The sequence below is a fragment of the Clytia hemisphaerica genome, unplaced genomic scaffold, assembly GCF_902728285.1.
Source record: "Clytia hemisphaerica strain Z4C2 unplaced genomic scaffold, Clytia hemisphaerica genome assembly, whole genome shotgun sequence".
Taxonomy (NCBI): Eukaryota; Metazoa; Cnidaria; class Hydrozoa; order Leptothecata; family Clytiidae; genus Clytia; species Clytia hemisphaerica.
The window spans coordinates 268,013-282,273 of NW_027103282.1; the positions used below are offsets into that span (position 1 = coordinate 268,013).

The 14,261-nt window shown below is 36.0% G+C and overlaps 1 protein-coding gene across 1 annotated transcript; it reads right to left on the reverse strand.

The window, feature by feature from the left end:
* Nucleotides 1–8,696: 8,696 nt before the first annotated feature.
* LOC136804312 (uncharacterized) lies at nucleotides 8,697–12,660 on the reverse strand. Its single transcript, XM_067061021.1, has 5 exons — nucleotides 12,252–12,660; nucleotides 11,843–11,944; nucleotides 9,615–10,370; nucleotides 9,069–9,282; nucleotides 8,697–8,931 (listed from the first exon to the last, which is right to left on the reverse strand). Exons 2-5 carry the CDS (start codon nucleotides 11,925–11,927, stop codon nucleotides 8,904–8,906), a joined length of 1,083 nt encoding a protein of 360 aa, XP_066917122.1. The 5' UTR covers nucleotides 11,928–11,944; nucleotides 12,252–12,660; the 3' UTR covers nucleotides 8,697–8,903.
* Nucleotides 12,661–14,261: the final 1,601 nt, after the last annotated feature.

Genomic DNA, 14,261 nt, shown 5'->3' on the forward strand with positions numbered 1-14,261 from the left:
CGATTTGTCTTTTGAAATTCACTAACCATGTCAAACGAAAACGGCGTAAATTAACCCACATTTAAGGTAATTTTGAACAATATCTTTGAGCTGCCGTAACTAATTAACGATTTAGACCTTTACAAATGTAAAAAAAAAATTCAATTGCCTATTCTATAGTATAGTATAGTAAGTATAGATTACGAATAAAATATCGAAATATGCGTAGTGGGAACTGATAATTTATACAATCTTTCAGTACTCACTTTAAAATCTATACTTTCGATAGACCTAACAAGTTCTTTTGATACCAAAAATTTGTACTCGTAATGACTGCCTCGAATTTAGAAAGTTCTTTTATTTATTTCATAAATCTTCACTGAAAAAGAAAGCAAATGCATACTATAATAAAGCCTCTTCTGATCAGGATGGTATCGGGGGAGGTATAGACGTTTCCCTTTTTACACCTTCCAACCAAGGGCCAGATCTAAATTAAAGAGTGGTTAAATTTAAAGACTTATGGATTGAACTGAGATTGAACTATACAAGTAAACTTTAGTAAGTAATAATGTTGGAAAGCATCCACCGAGAGGGCCCTTTTTCAATTATCTACAGTTGTTGCTCACTAATTCGACGTTCTACTTTTCGATACGCTCCATTACTTGAGGAAAATCCAACACACCCCTGTGTCACTAGACCCGGTGGGAAAATATCCTAGAATTTCAGCCCCACTGGGTGAATGACTTTGATTTCATCCCCACTCGAAATTTAATGTTTAAAAATTGCACTCCAAAACCATCCTTGTGCATGCTTTAATAAATAGCTCTAAAATGAATTTGGTCTTCGTTTGAAATTTGAAATACATTTGTGCTTAAAGTCAGTAATAAGATTATTGTCATCAAAAATTGAAATGGCAAAGTATTTGATGTCTCACGTCTTGGTTTGGCTAAGTCGTTACTTTGTATGGCATTTTTGCATAAAGTTTCCACATGATAATTATTTTCATTACTGGATTTTAAATTCAATGACATTTTCGACGAACAGATTTTATTTTATTAGCGTGACCCTATTCGAAAAGCGTTCGAGAAATATGCACACATTCGTCATAACGCTTAGACATTCGTTTTAAGAGGCAAAGCGTTCGTCATGAACACTTAAACTTTCGTTTAAAAGCAAAGCGTTCGTCACAAACGCTTAAACTTTCGTTTAAAAGCAAAGCGTTCGTCGTGAACGCTTAGGCATTCGTCGTGAACGCTTAGGTATTCGTTATAAATCATAAAGCATTCGTGACAAACGCCTCCCTGTTAAAGCGTTCGTCACGAATGAGTCGAAATCTAGAAAGCGTTTGTGACGAACGCTTTAAAAGAAAGTCGCTCGAAAAGCATTCGTGACGAATGGATAGACCGTTCGTGACGAATGACTGACCGTTCGTGTGTCCACGACGAATGCTTTTCGTTCTAGTAGTGATACTAGGTCTATTTTTGAGATAATGATAAAATATTTGAAAGAAAATTGATTTCCAAGCTGAAAAACCGGTTTTCCAGCGTGAAAACAGGCCTAAAAGACGTACTTTTTTATCGGACTTAAGAAAATTTTCTATCCTTTTTTTCTCTTTCATGCTTATAGATCACATGGGTTTTATTTCACTTTCTAAAAATAAATAGTCTAGGCTATCAGATCCAATTTTTGGTTTTGCCCAAAATTAGTCGCAACTCTAAAAAATTTGATTTGCTACTTTTTGAGTTTGGAGCCGCCTTTCAGGGCTGCTAGAGCCCAGTCTACTTTAAAAAAAATTTTCAAAATTGCTTAAATCTGCTGTCATAAAGTTGCTTAACACATTTCCACAAAGAAATGTGGCCCAAAAAAGTCCTGGGCTGAGTAATGGCACCTTGAAAGATGGCTGAAATGGATTTTGGAGCGTTTTTAAGCCGCCATTATGGAATTTGAGTTTAAAGGTCACATGGGTTTTTTTGGGTTTTTTGAAAGCACTACAGTAATTGGGTACTTCAAGAAAATTAATAAAAACCCATGTGATCTTAGTTGCAACTTGAAAAAATGCCTCTTAAAGTTGTAACAAAGAAAACGGGCAAAAAAAGTGAAATTTTTGATTGGCTGTAAATTTCTATAAGTTTATTTGCATAAATTCATTAGAATTACTTTCGCAAATAAATCCGCCATTATGGATTTTGGGGACCTGAAATTTTGGGATTCTGAGTTTTTCACTATTGTCTACCAAATATCCAAAAATGGAGGAATTCAAATTTTTCTACTATCAAAATTGTCCAAAACTGCCTGGTTCTTACAGAAAATGGCTCTTTAAAAGCACACGCCGCGAACGCCTTAATCTCCAACTAGAAGTTATCTTGCGATCGCGGCACGTGCCTTTATGGATCCGGGCTTTAGGCTATTTCTTTACATTTGCGGTTGGATTCCAACATTGCGCGATTTCTTGAGGAATTTGAAAAATTGAGGTTTTTTGTAGGAAAAATGAAAAAAAGGTTCCAATTTTAGCTACCGACCGACCGACTGATCGACCCATTTTTCAAAGCTTCTAGGACACGAACCAAACAATCAATTGGGCCTGGCCTAAGTACTAATGCATTGAAGTTCATTTTTGTAAATTCTTCCTCGTTCCGCGCAAAAAATCCCGACGACCGCGCACCCTACTACTAACCAGTTACATCAAAATGCCTTGAAAATGGTGATATGAAAATTGCGTAATCAGAGAACGTATGTCTCGCTCATTATAAAAAGGCCGAGACAAACTTTCAATAATTGGATTGTAACATCGAGTTAAGTCTCTTTTGTTAAGTCACCAGGGGGTAAATAAAACAGACCTTGATACATTTATCGTTCGTTTCAACTTGACCATTCGTTTAAAACTCAGCGTCCCAAATATTTGGGGTAGGTAAAATATGTACAAAGAAATTCATACTTTTCCAACTTGGCAAATCTTTAAAAAAGAAGCGAACAATAAAATATAATTACCCTTTCCAAATAAACCTCTTCGGTGGCGAGCGTAGTCTACTCTGACATAATTGTAAAATTTATGTGATGGGAGTTTGATATAGTAATGTAATGTTGTTTGGGGAATTATGAAGTTCTCTGGAATTTCGATTGCATTTATTCAGGTTGATTTTTTATGACTTCTAATGGTACTTTTTCTAACGAGTTTGATTACTCTGTTCTCACACTTATGTCTTTTTTTTTTTCGCGTCCTTTTCCGTGATTACTTTTATTTATATTTTTAAAGACAGGTAAGAAGGCATATTGATGTAACTGCTAACTCAGCAATGTGGGTTAAAGTAAACAAAAAATAATCATTCAAAGACATGCTCCGTTCGCCCGCCCGTTCGCCCGTGAACACGCCCGTTTGCAGTGCAAACATCGCCCAAAAAACCCAACGATTTTACTTACTTTCCGATCCGAATCAGGTTTTCTTGTAAGGGGCCGTCGACATTCGACTTTCGAATTTTTTAACGGCATTTGGCCGTTAAGGGGGGGAGGGGGTCGATCATGTGCCGTTAAGGGAAGGTCGAAAATCTCTTTAGGGGTCAACTCACCACATATCAATTCTTTTCACCAGAAAATATCGATTTTTGAGACGTTTATTCCATACAAATGTTACTTTCCTTATTTCTTTTCCTCCTTTTATCAACTAAGATCTGCTAAAGTCGCATACCTAAAGTATTCACTTCGCTATTTTTTAGAATAATTTTAACCAAAACAAACGACCCGATGTTTATGTCTCGTGTTCCTTTTGTTTAGACGGTCCGCGCGGCCTTTTTTCTTTGAAATGCCGCTATTCTTTTGAGTATGATTACGGAGATAATTAATTCGCCCAACTTTCAGAAAAAAGTTTAGAAATTATCTCCGTTATTTTTAAAATGTAAACTGAGCGAAGCCGTAGCGATATTAAAGATGGCTGACGAAACAACGATGAAAGTGAAGGAGAAAATTTAGAGTTTCATCGATTTTTGACAATTTTTTAACTTTAGAGAATTTGATGGCCGTTAACGTAGAGGGGGGGAGGGGGTCAGAACCATAACGGCCAAATGCCGTTAAAAAATTCGAAAGTCGAATGTCGACGGCCCCTAAATAAACAGTTGCCAGTTGCTGGTTGGACGCACGACCACCCGAACGCAACATATTTTTGATTGTCGCCTCATTAATTTGGTCATAGATTGGAAAATCCATAAAATTTGCTCCATTTTCTTGTCAAGTATTGAAAAATCCAAGATTTTCCCAAAAAAATCTTGAATGTTAAAAGGAAATCTTTAAGTTTTTCAAATGTAAATTTTTATGGAAAATCCATGTTGTCCAGCAGGGCAACTATAACTTGAACCGCCCATTGTTACACAAAAAATAGAAGTTTGAGGTTTTACTAAGGACCACAGAAGGTTTCTTTCTGTAATCTAAATACCTCAAACTCAAACTTCTTTTCAAATTCTAATTTGTTTTTTAATTTTTACCTCCAGTAACAACTTCTCCGCCATGTTGTTTCACTTGGTCGTGGCTTCTTCGTAAAAGCAAAAGACATATCTGGACTTATTTCATACTTTTCAGTCTCTAGTTCGTAGTTTTTCTGACTTGTGGCTTTTATACAAATTCCGGATTCAAAGTAAAATTTTCCGCTTCGAAAAAATACACCACTAGAATACAAAGAAATCGCTATAAATCCAATCCGTAATAAAAAATACGACGCATATGGCATATTTTCAGGCTTGACTTTTCCCCACTTTTTCTTGCCTGAGAGAAAGGTTTTAAAGATTCGATTCTGGCCCTTCGGGAGATCAGTAGCGAGTTTATCGGTTGGTTCGAAACGCAGGAGACAGGACGCAGGAGACAGGACACAGGACGCAGGTTATACAAACTACAGACCGGAAAATTGTAACACACTCGTAACATATAATGTATAAAATGTTTCTAAAAACATTATACGCAATGGAAAATTATATATTATACAAAATACGCTATTTAAAAGATTTTTAAATGACAAGCCATCAATCCTAAATATTGACAAAATGACATTTAAATTATGTAAATGATCACGCTAGCACAAAATACAAGGTGTGTACATCAGTTTACAACAAAACGTTTTTTCATGCTCAATAGGATGCTGATGCTGATGGTGCAAGTAGATATAGATTTATATATTTTGAAAACATTAAATGCTCCAAGAGAGCTGTTTTAGAGATATGAAAATAGTGACGTCATTTTCATCAAAAATACGAGATAGGGAATGAAAATATTGATATATTAATAAAATACAAACCTTTGACGCTATTTTAGTCAATTTTTGTTATCATACCCAAGGTGATGCAGGAGATATAATGAGATATGATATAGCGATTGTGAAATAGCTATTTTCCTGTTGGGGCTGTTTAAAGATGAGATAAATATTTTTAACATATGTATTTTGTGTATAACATATATGTCACATGTCGATCAGTGGCGTTGTGGCAGGGGGGCCGGGGGGCCATGGCCCCCCCCAGCGGAGCTTTTTTGAAGGGGCGCCGAAGAGGAAGGGGCGCCAAAAGAGATTTTTTTAAACGCCCAAATCTTAAAAATCATACTTTATGCGCCTTAAATTGCGCCCCAGGACCAATTTTACTGAGATAATTTTAAATTACTTACAATTTTTTTCACTCGCTTCGCTCGCAATAAAGTTAAATGGTAACTTTATTGTAATCTTGCTAATTTACAAGTGTTTTTGTGTACAAAATATAGCATTATTAAATGAAAATCTAACTGTGCTCCAAGACCAGTTTGCTGACAACAATATTGAAATCATAAAACATCAATTTTTTCGCTCGCTTCGCTCGCATTACACATTGTTTCTTGAAATTTCTTTCACTCTAGCAAGTGTCAAATTTGTCTATTTTTATTTAGTGATTTAGGGTATCTTGGCAGTCGATTTTCAAAAATTTTCTAGTCGGCCCCAACCATGGGGCCTGTTTTTCCCCGTTCCATTCATTAAAGATATATCTACTCTCATCCACTAAATATTTCCTTCCTCATTATGCCTAGGCAAATGAATTAGTAAAAGTTTAGCAACTGGTGGGTGGGGCGCTTCTTTGGAAATTTGGGGCGCCATTTAAAAAAAATTGACTTTGGCCCCTCCAGAAAAATTTTCCCACAACGCCACTGATGTCAATGACATTGAAAAGATAACTGCTACTATACATGCGTGATTTATGTGTAATATATAATACAAGTATTACAGGTCCGTGTTATACACGGCACAAAATGCAAAAGCACGTGGCAAGCATGTGGATAGATTTTGACCTTTAAAAAGGTTCTAGACCAATAAAATACCTTCAGAATGATATTTCTAACAATTACAAGTGTTTTTCAAACATTTTCTTTGTTTTTTACAGCAATTAAAGCTGACCTGTCAGCACTGACCTGCGTCATGTGTCCTGCCTCCTGGGTCCTGTGTCCTGCGTTTCGAACCAACCGCGAGTTTATGTATTCGAGATAAATCTAGGGGGACGGTATGAAGCAAAGTTGACATGTCTCTAAAATCACCGTCCACTTTGCTCGACGACGGTAAGAACACCAAGATACCGTCGTCTATTTAGGTGAGCAAAGGCGATACAGAACCGTGCATCTATTATCGACTTTGTTTTGCATCATTTCACTTACCGTCGCCCTCGATATCCTCCGATTCATAAACTCGGTAGTCATAAACGAAGGAGGGTGTCAGCGGTTTCGTTGGCAATGATTTTTGGCTGTCGTGAAGGCAAAATGAATGATGAATGTACGTTACGACGACGGTGTTAGCAGAATTTTCTGTTTGGCACGACAGATAACGACAGAACAGCCTCGAGAACAGCAGTAAACCGGAAGATTTTGTGGATGTTGTGGATCTTTGATCTTTGTTGTACGAGTTCCTTGAGAAGTCATTGGAGTGAGGTACATCGGGCGCATGTTGGTAACATTGTTTTTGACTGCGTCGTAACAGTTCAAAGCATAGAAATAAAAGCGGTTAAAGAGGTAATAAAGCAGTTGGTTACGAGCGAGGGGCGCGTCTGGAAGTGTAGGTGTAACGCTGTTAAGATAGAGTCCCGGTAGAATTTGTTTGGGGTGCAATGATGAGATTGTGAATAGGTACGCCGAATATCGTTGCCTGTCATACTGAGATGATTTCTATGTGTTCGAATTCAAAAATGGTACTTGAGTATGTGTTGATGAAATATCGCTGTTCGGGTTTGACGTACCCTGGAGTAGTTGCTAAAAACGTAGACATGCTAAAAACGTATACACGTGATGATGCTGAAAAATATCCTCGCTTGAGGTGCTGATGTACATGATTTGACGTCACTGTGTTACTTCTAGAATGATCATCAACACCATTACCAGGATCAACAGCTAGTGCGCTTGCAATCTCCATATCCTGTCAAATTTACTGATGAACCAACATGCCCGGCTGAACAACCGTTAAAGTGGGGAAGGGTCAAAATGAGATGAAATTTGACAGGAATTCGAGTAAAAAAATCTCATTTGCTCAAATGTGGGGAGGCTGAAGTCTCCCCAGTCTCCCCTCTTCCACCGAACCTGAACCTACATGTGGAAACAACATGTCTTTGGTAGGATCAACTATCGCAACCATGCATACACAAGAATACAGGTTTCCGTCTTTTGATGTGATTTTTGAGGTTGTGATTTTCGTTGATTTGGTATACCGATGATTGCTGTAAATCGATCATGAGTACCTTAATTAGGTGGATCAATTTATATGAGGATTATATCTAGAGAGTTTTCTCGAAAATTTTAAAACCAGGAATTTTGCCTAAAACCTAAGTTTCTTTGCCAAAACCTCTTTATAAAAATGAAAGAAATTAATTGAAAAAAGGACCGATTCGTGAAATAAATCTTGTGAAATTAGATTGATTCTGTATTTCTTTGTAACGTGAGAGTCTTCTTTTTGAAGACCTACCTTATCGGTCCAAACTTAGTCGGCCCTAATTCTAGTCACCTCGTCAAAATTTGGTCACTAGGGTCCGACTAATAATTAAGACCGACTAAGAATTTGGGCCATTTCTAAATTTACAAGCAGATGGAAAATAGGAGAAAGCTTAAAATACTGGAAAATAAGGAAAGCGCGTCATTTCTCAAAAGAATAAATAGACAGAATAAGGTAGTCTAGCAAGCTAGATGACTAATTCAGACATTTATAAAATTGCTACCTATATATCTAGTACCTCGTGCTCGTGTATCCCACAATCAGTGACAAAATACTTGGCACACAAGGGAAATTCACCGGGGTGTTTTGAAACCACAATCGATTTGTAAGTGCTCTAAAGTAGGTTCGAAGGGTAAAGTTTTAACTCTGAGTTTTAACGCTAGGACCTTAGGATCTGAGGATCCAAAAGTTCAAAAATGATCCAGTAGGGCTTAAAATATAGCCTAGAAACCAATAAATCCCTCCCAGATCGAAATAATCGTTGAAATCAAGTTGAAGGCCTAAAAATTGACATTCTCGCTCGAACATCAATTTTTGAAAAATGGTAAATTAGCAAAAAGTGCCAATATATTATGGCACTGATTGCAGGCTTTATTTACACTACTGATAGACGCCAGAGAATACCCTGGTGTTGGTTATTATTATCATATGGTAAAGCATAAAATAGCTGATAATGCGCAGGGAACGAGGTTGTATCTAGTGTTTTAAGAAATCTGCGACTTTTTAGGGAATAATAGATATAGACAATGATTCGGGATGATGAGTATATTTTATTTTTTTGCGTCGTTACGAATATACAGTATTATATGCTTCAATTCAGTATGTAAAAAAATATAGAATATAAAAAAATTGAAAAGACGAGAACTTTTACAAAGTCTTTATAAAATCATACTATGATAAAATGTCCCAAGTTTTGCAGGCTAGTCAAAAGCTGCAAGTATTTGTTTTTGTGTTGTCAGTGTTGCGTTTTGGCGCATTTGGTTCTGAAAATTGAAAAATATGATATTATTATTTTAGAATGAATAGTAAAATTGTGGAATCGAGCGAATGAGTAGTTAATAAATCTGTAAGAAAGTTTTTCGTTAGAAATGAGCAGAAATTTATGCAATTAGGAACTTACCCTTTTCGGTCATTGGTGTTTTGACATGCAACACTACAGTCGTCAGCAATAATAATATTATTGAGTTTCGAATCAGCTGAGGGTTTCATGAACACTGCATTTTTACCAGTCCATCCGAAGTTACAAACGCATCTGATTGCGTGGTGGTTTTTTTCGGGCATGATACAGAATCCAGCTGGTTCACATCCGGTACATGATCTATCACATGAGATACCTTTTAAGATATGAAAAAATTATATTGAAAAAGGAAAACAAGAAGCTAATATTTAACTAGCCAGTTAAATGGTCGATGTATCACTTTAAACTTTGAACAAGCAGCGTGGCACAATTAAAACATTGAAATACATCGCTTCTTATTCAATCTTCAAAGAATTGAGAACTTTCTCCATAAGTCAAAAGGGGATTTGAGAATAATTTATAAGATTTTTCAAACAAACGAAAGCCGCGTAGTTTGAGTTCGAAGTACAGAAACACTTTCTTAATTGAGTGGAAGTGGAATTCCCGTCTTAATTTTAATCTAAACAGAAAAATATGGCATAAACATACCTGCATCACGGCAAAAGTTTGGATTGTCGGGTTTGTGGTGGTCGTGAGGATCATGTGGCTTTTCCGTCGGTTTTTCAGTCGGCTTTTCGGTCGGTTTTTCGGTCGGCTTTTCGGTCGGTTTCTTATGAGGTCTTTTGTGGTGAGGTCGTTTTCTATGTGGTTTCTTTGTAGTTGGTTTTTCGGTCGGTTTTTCAGTTGGTTTTTCAGTTGGCTTTTTGGTTGGTTTCTTATGAGGTCTTTTATGGTGAGGTCTTCTATGGTGAGGTCGTTTTCTATGTGGCTTCTTTGTAGTTGGTTTTTCGGTCGGTTTTTCGGTTGGTTTTTCAGTCGGTTTTTCAGTTGGCTTTTTGGTTGGTTTCTTATGAGGTCTTCTATGGTGAGGTCGTTTTCTACGATTATGTCTAAGTTTGTTAAGTCGGTGAAGTCGTTGTTTGCGTCGTGCGATTCTCAAACGATGAAGTCGTTTTTGTTCGATTTTGTCTGAGTCCTTTTGATGAAGATGTGGTGGTCGTGTTACTGTTGAGTTTGATCTCTTCTTAGTTTGGCTTATAATTTTAAATTTAGAAATAAATTTATTGTTGCCTTCATCGTGATCCACTTCAGGTGGGTAAGTTGGAGCTAATGCACTTAATGATCCAGAGAGGGATACAGCATGTGGGTCTTTGATAACAACATCTTTTGCTTTGATTTCTTTAGAGAATGGAAGGTTAAATGGACTTGGAACAGCATTACCAATCTCTCGGATTTCGTCATCACCTGAAATGTGTAAATATAAGAAAATGGTTAAAAAGGCTAATATATGTATATCTTTGACTCTCAAGAAAAATGGGTAGTTTGTCTTCGAGGAGACCACATTTAAAATCTGTTAAGTTCTCAATATTTTCATACTAATGATGTGTTCTGATTTCTAGGAAACCTTTGTTTTGTCTTCGTAAGGTTATCACTATTTTATGTTTGAACGTGTTCTGAAATCAAAAAGTTTTGTTTGTCTATAGATAATTTTAAGACGTTGGATTTTTTTCCAATGGCAAATGTGTTCTGAACCTCTCTAGGGTTACTAGGCAACAAGATTACATCAATTTTGTCTTGGTTTTTTACCCCTGTCTCCTTAAAAGATGTGTTCTGGTTACTTAGATATCATATACCCTCATATACCGCTGTCTCATCAAAACACGTTAAAATTTCGAGTTGATTGATTTACGAAGCCGTAATCAGAACAGATCAAAATTTCTAGCTGAAACATACACTCAGAACACATCGGAAAATAAAAGGTAGCAACGTCGGCTGCTTTCGGTTCTTCTTTCTTGGTGTGTATAACTTAATGTATTTTTAGGTTAAAATCAAACGCCATCGGAAAAATATTTTCGAGAAAACTAATCCAAAATGTTAAAATTTTTCAAAAAACTGAAAAAAGAAGAACAAAGATAAAGATAAAAAAAAATAAAAAAAGAGATTTGTTCTGCTAGTGATGGTTCGAAAATGACACTTTAAGAATATTTAAACCTAGCTGGTTTTTTATATAAACCTAGCTATTTTATTTCTGTGTTCAGTTTTTCATATTTTTCTTTGATAAAAAGTTACAGTCCTATGAAGTAGGGCTAAAACGGTCAAAAATGACCGATAATAGCCGTCACAGGCTGTTCAAAAATCTTTTATATCAATCTTTTTATCGGCCAAAACTTAGTCGGCCTTAATTATTAGTCGGCCCTAATTTTAGTCACCTCGTCAAAACTTAGTCACTAAGGGTCGACTAATAAATAAGTTTTGGCTATCTCTAAATTTTTAGTCGACCCAAATTTTAGTTGGCCTAAATTTTTAGTCGGCCCTAATTTTAGTCACCAAGCCAAAATTTAGTCACTTAGGGCCGACTAAGTTTTGGCCGATAAGGTATATTTTCTCAACGGTTTATAGCTTTTTAACATCGCGTAAGTGGGTGATGAGAAAATGTTTAAAAAGCAAGTGACCATATACTTCGAGCCATAATTCTGAAACTTGAAGCAAAGAAGGCTTCATTTTTACATAAGTGTTCCCGTTTCATATCATACGCATGTTTTATACTAGGACAGTGTCTGCCTATTGTTATATTATGCTGAAGCAAAAAAATGTTTTTCTTTTCCTCTTTCTGACAAATCTTGCTCCACATTCGTGTCAATTCAATATCCAAAAGCTAGTAAATTTAAATTGATGAGTAAGCAAACGATATCATTTTTATTTAAAATTAATCTTACTTAAAGGATTCCCATCAGCATCCAGTACCTCTGCAGCGTGTAGTTTGAATAAACCAAGTAATACCAGCAAAATGATAGCTTTCATTTCGTGTTGTTTTTAAGCTGAAAACCACAAAAAATCTATGTCTCAATAATTGGGATGGGCTGCCATTTTATACTGCGTTCGAGTTTTACAATTGCATTGTTTTAAATTTCCTGCACTCGGTTTTGTATGAAAATGTTTATTGTTTTTCTTTGGGGAAAATGAAGTTTGGTAATTACGAGCGAAAACAATAGAACAAAAAGATTTTCATTGTTTGTAACAAATATATGTTTTTGTAATGGAAGTTTATCATAATAATCAAAAGAAAGGGATAAAAGGGATTAAGAGAAATTGAATAGATTTGTAACTCTGTATTATTTTAATTACCTGTTTGTGTCGTTGTTGTTTATGAAGATTAAAAGAAAATGTCCATTTTTCACAATCAGATTTCCATGATTTTCCTTTTCCTGTCCAGTCGTCACAAAACATCCAAACCACGTCTATTCAACGTTCAGGACGTCCATATAACGTTCCATGGACCTTTCAGCGTCTTTTGTCCGGCGGTGGGCCTCCTGAAAGTATCCTTGTATAGAACAACGACGTTTATAGAAAGTACTCAAAACTCTTTATGACGGAGAGAAATTATTTCCATAAAAGGAATAATAACAAAAGAAAAGCTCGCCATCGTTAATTTTGAGTACCTTCTGTAACCACCGTTATAGAGTCAGGATCTTGAAGTTTATTATGAAAAATTATCCATTATTCAATAGCTGACAGATCAATCAATAATAGTGTCCTGAATAAAAGAAACAAATTTAATTAAGTATGGTTTGCTACAAATTCATCATAATGGTTCAATGTATTATTACTCTTATAGGTTTCCCCCCTCTCGATTGTTAATTTTTCGAAAAATCCCCCCGGGCCTTATTAGGACCCCTTCCCCGTTTATAAATTTTTAAGAATATTTTCAGATGTCAAAGAGAAGGCCCCCTATTTTGCTCTAAATAGCCTGATTTTAGTCTATATTTTACCTTGTTTTTGGGTTTTCAGAAGTACAATTTCCAACCCCCCGGCAATTAGGCCCCCCTGTTTGGGGGGGGGGGTTTGTAGCACAGATATCTAAGCCCGAAAGGCTAGATTTGCAGCTTTAAGCTTTCTCCAGCAAAAAAAAGTGAAGCTAAAATTTGACTTTTTAAATTTCGTGCCGATGGATAGGATCTAGCATTTTGATTGTTTTCGGAGTGCGATATCAAAAAAATTAGGCGGCAAACGCTATTTCACATCTCTCAAACCGGTGAAATTGCATATTTTAGTCACGTGACTCTGGTAGGAAATCCTTCCAAAGATGAGCTTCACTTTTTGAACAAAGCTGCAAATCTAGCCCTTCGGGCTTTACAGATATCTGTGGTTTGTAGTGGTTCGAAATACCGTTTTCCCGTCAAAATTTTTGCTAAATCCCGGAATCCCGAAAATTGAAAAAAATAATAACACCGTCACACCGGTTTGGTACAGGTTCAAATACCGGCATAATAACAAAAAATAAGGTCAAATACCGTCACCGTCTGATTTTAAAATACTGTTTTCCCGTCTTTTTTTCGTCAAATCCCGTAATACCGTACTAAAAAAAGGCCAATACCCTCACACCGTAAAAGTACAAACCCCCCTGTTTATTTGGAACCTAAGAGTAAATTGATGTTGAAGAAATTGGTTTGAGTGAGTTCCAAAAAATAAACTAGAAAAATTTCAACTTTTTCAAAAAAAAAGGGTGCGCACAAAGGGTTAAGATAGATTAATAACAACAAAATGACAATGACAAGGAACGTTAAGACATTTTAAAACTCTTAAAATACTCATACACATTAAACCAGCTTTAACAAATTACGAAACTTGCGAGTGTAAGAATTATTGTGGAATGCCCTAGAAGCTATTCAAAATAGACTTTTTAACTTTGTAAATTTTTAGAGCGGTACAAAATTGTTGGTAACTTAATTTACATAAAAACAATTAATAAGCCTCGTGACGTGTTTCAGGACTTTAAGCCGGCTTTTGCTGTCCGTATTTCTGGTCAAACTCATCTTACATCATGTAGAAAGTATTAGAAACATGCTGAATTATATAAATAATGGGTCATGGGAAATCAGAAACAAAGAAAAGTTTTTCAAATGTACAAATCACTTCTTGAATGATCATAATGCGATACCGGGCGGTCGAACTTTACAAACGGGTGCTACGGAAAAGCTGGAATGGTATAGGATTAAAAATGTTTTGATTTTTGATTTTGTTAGCATGTTGTCATGCTCCTAAACTTAGAAAACCTGTAATGACTATTTATTGAAAAAATGTTATGAACAAAAGGCGGAAGAATTATAACGTTTGTATGTAAGCTTCCCTGTGTTC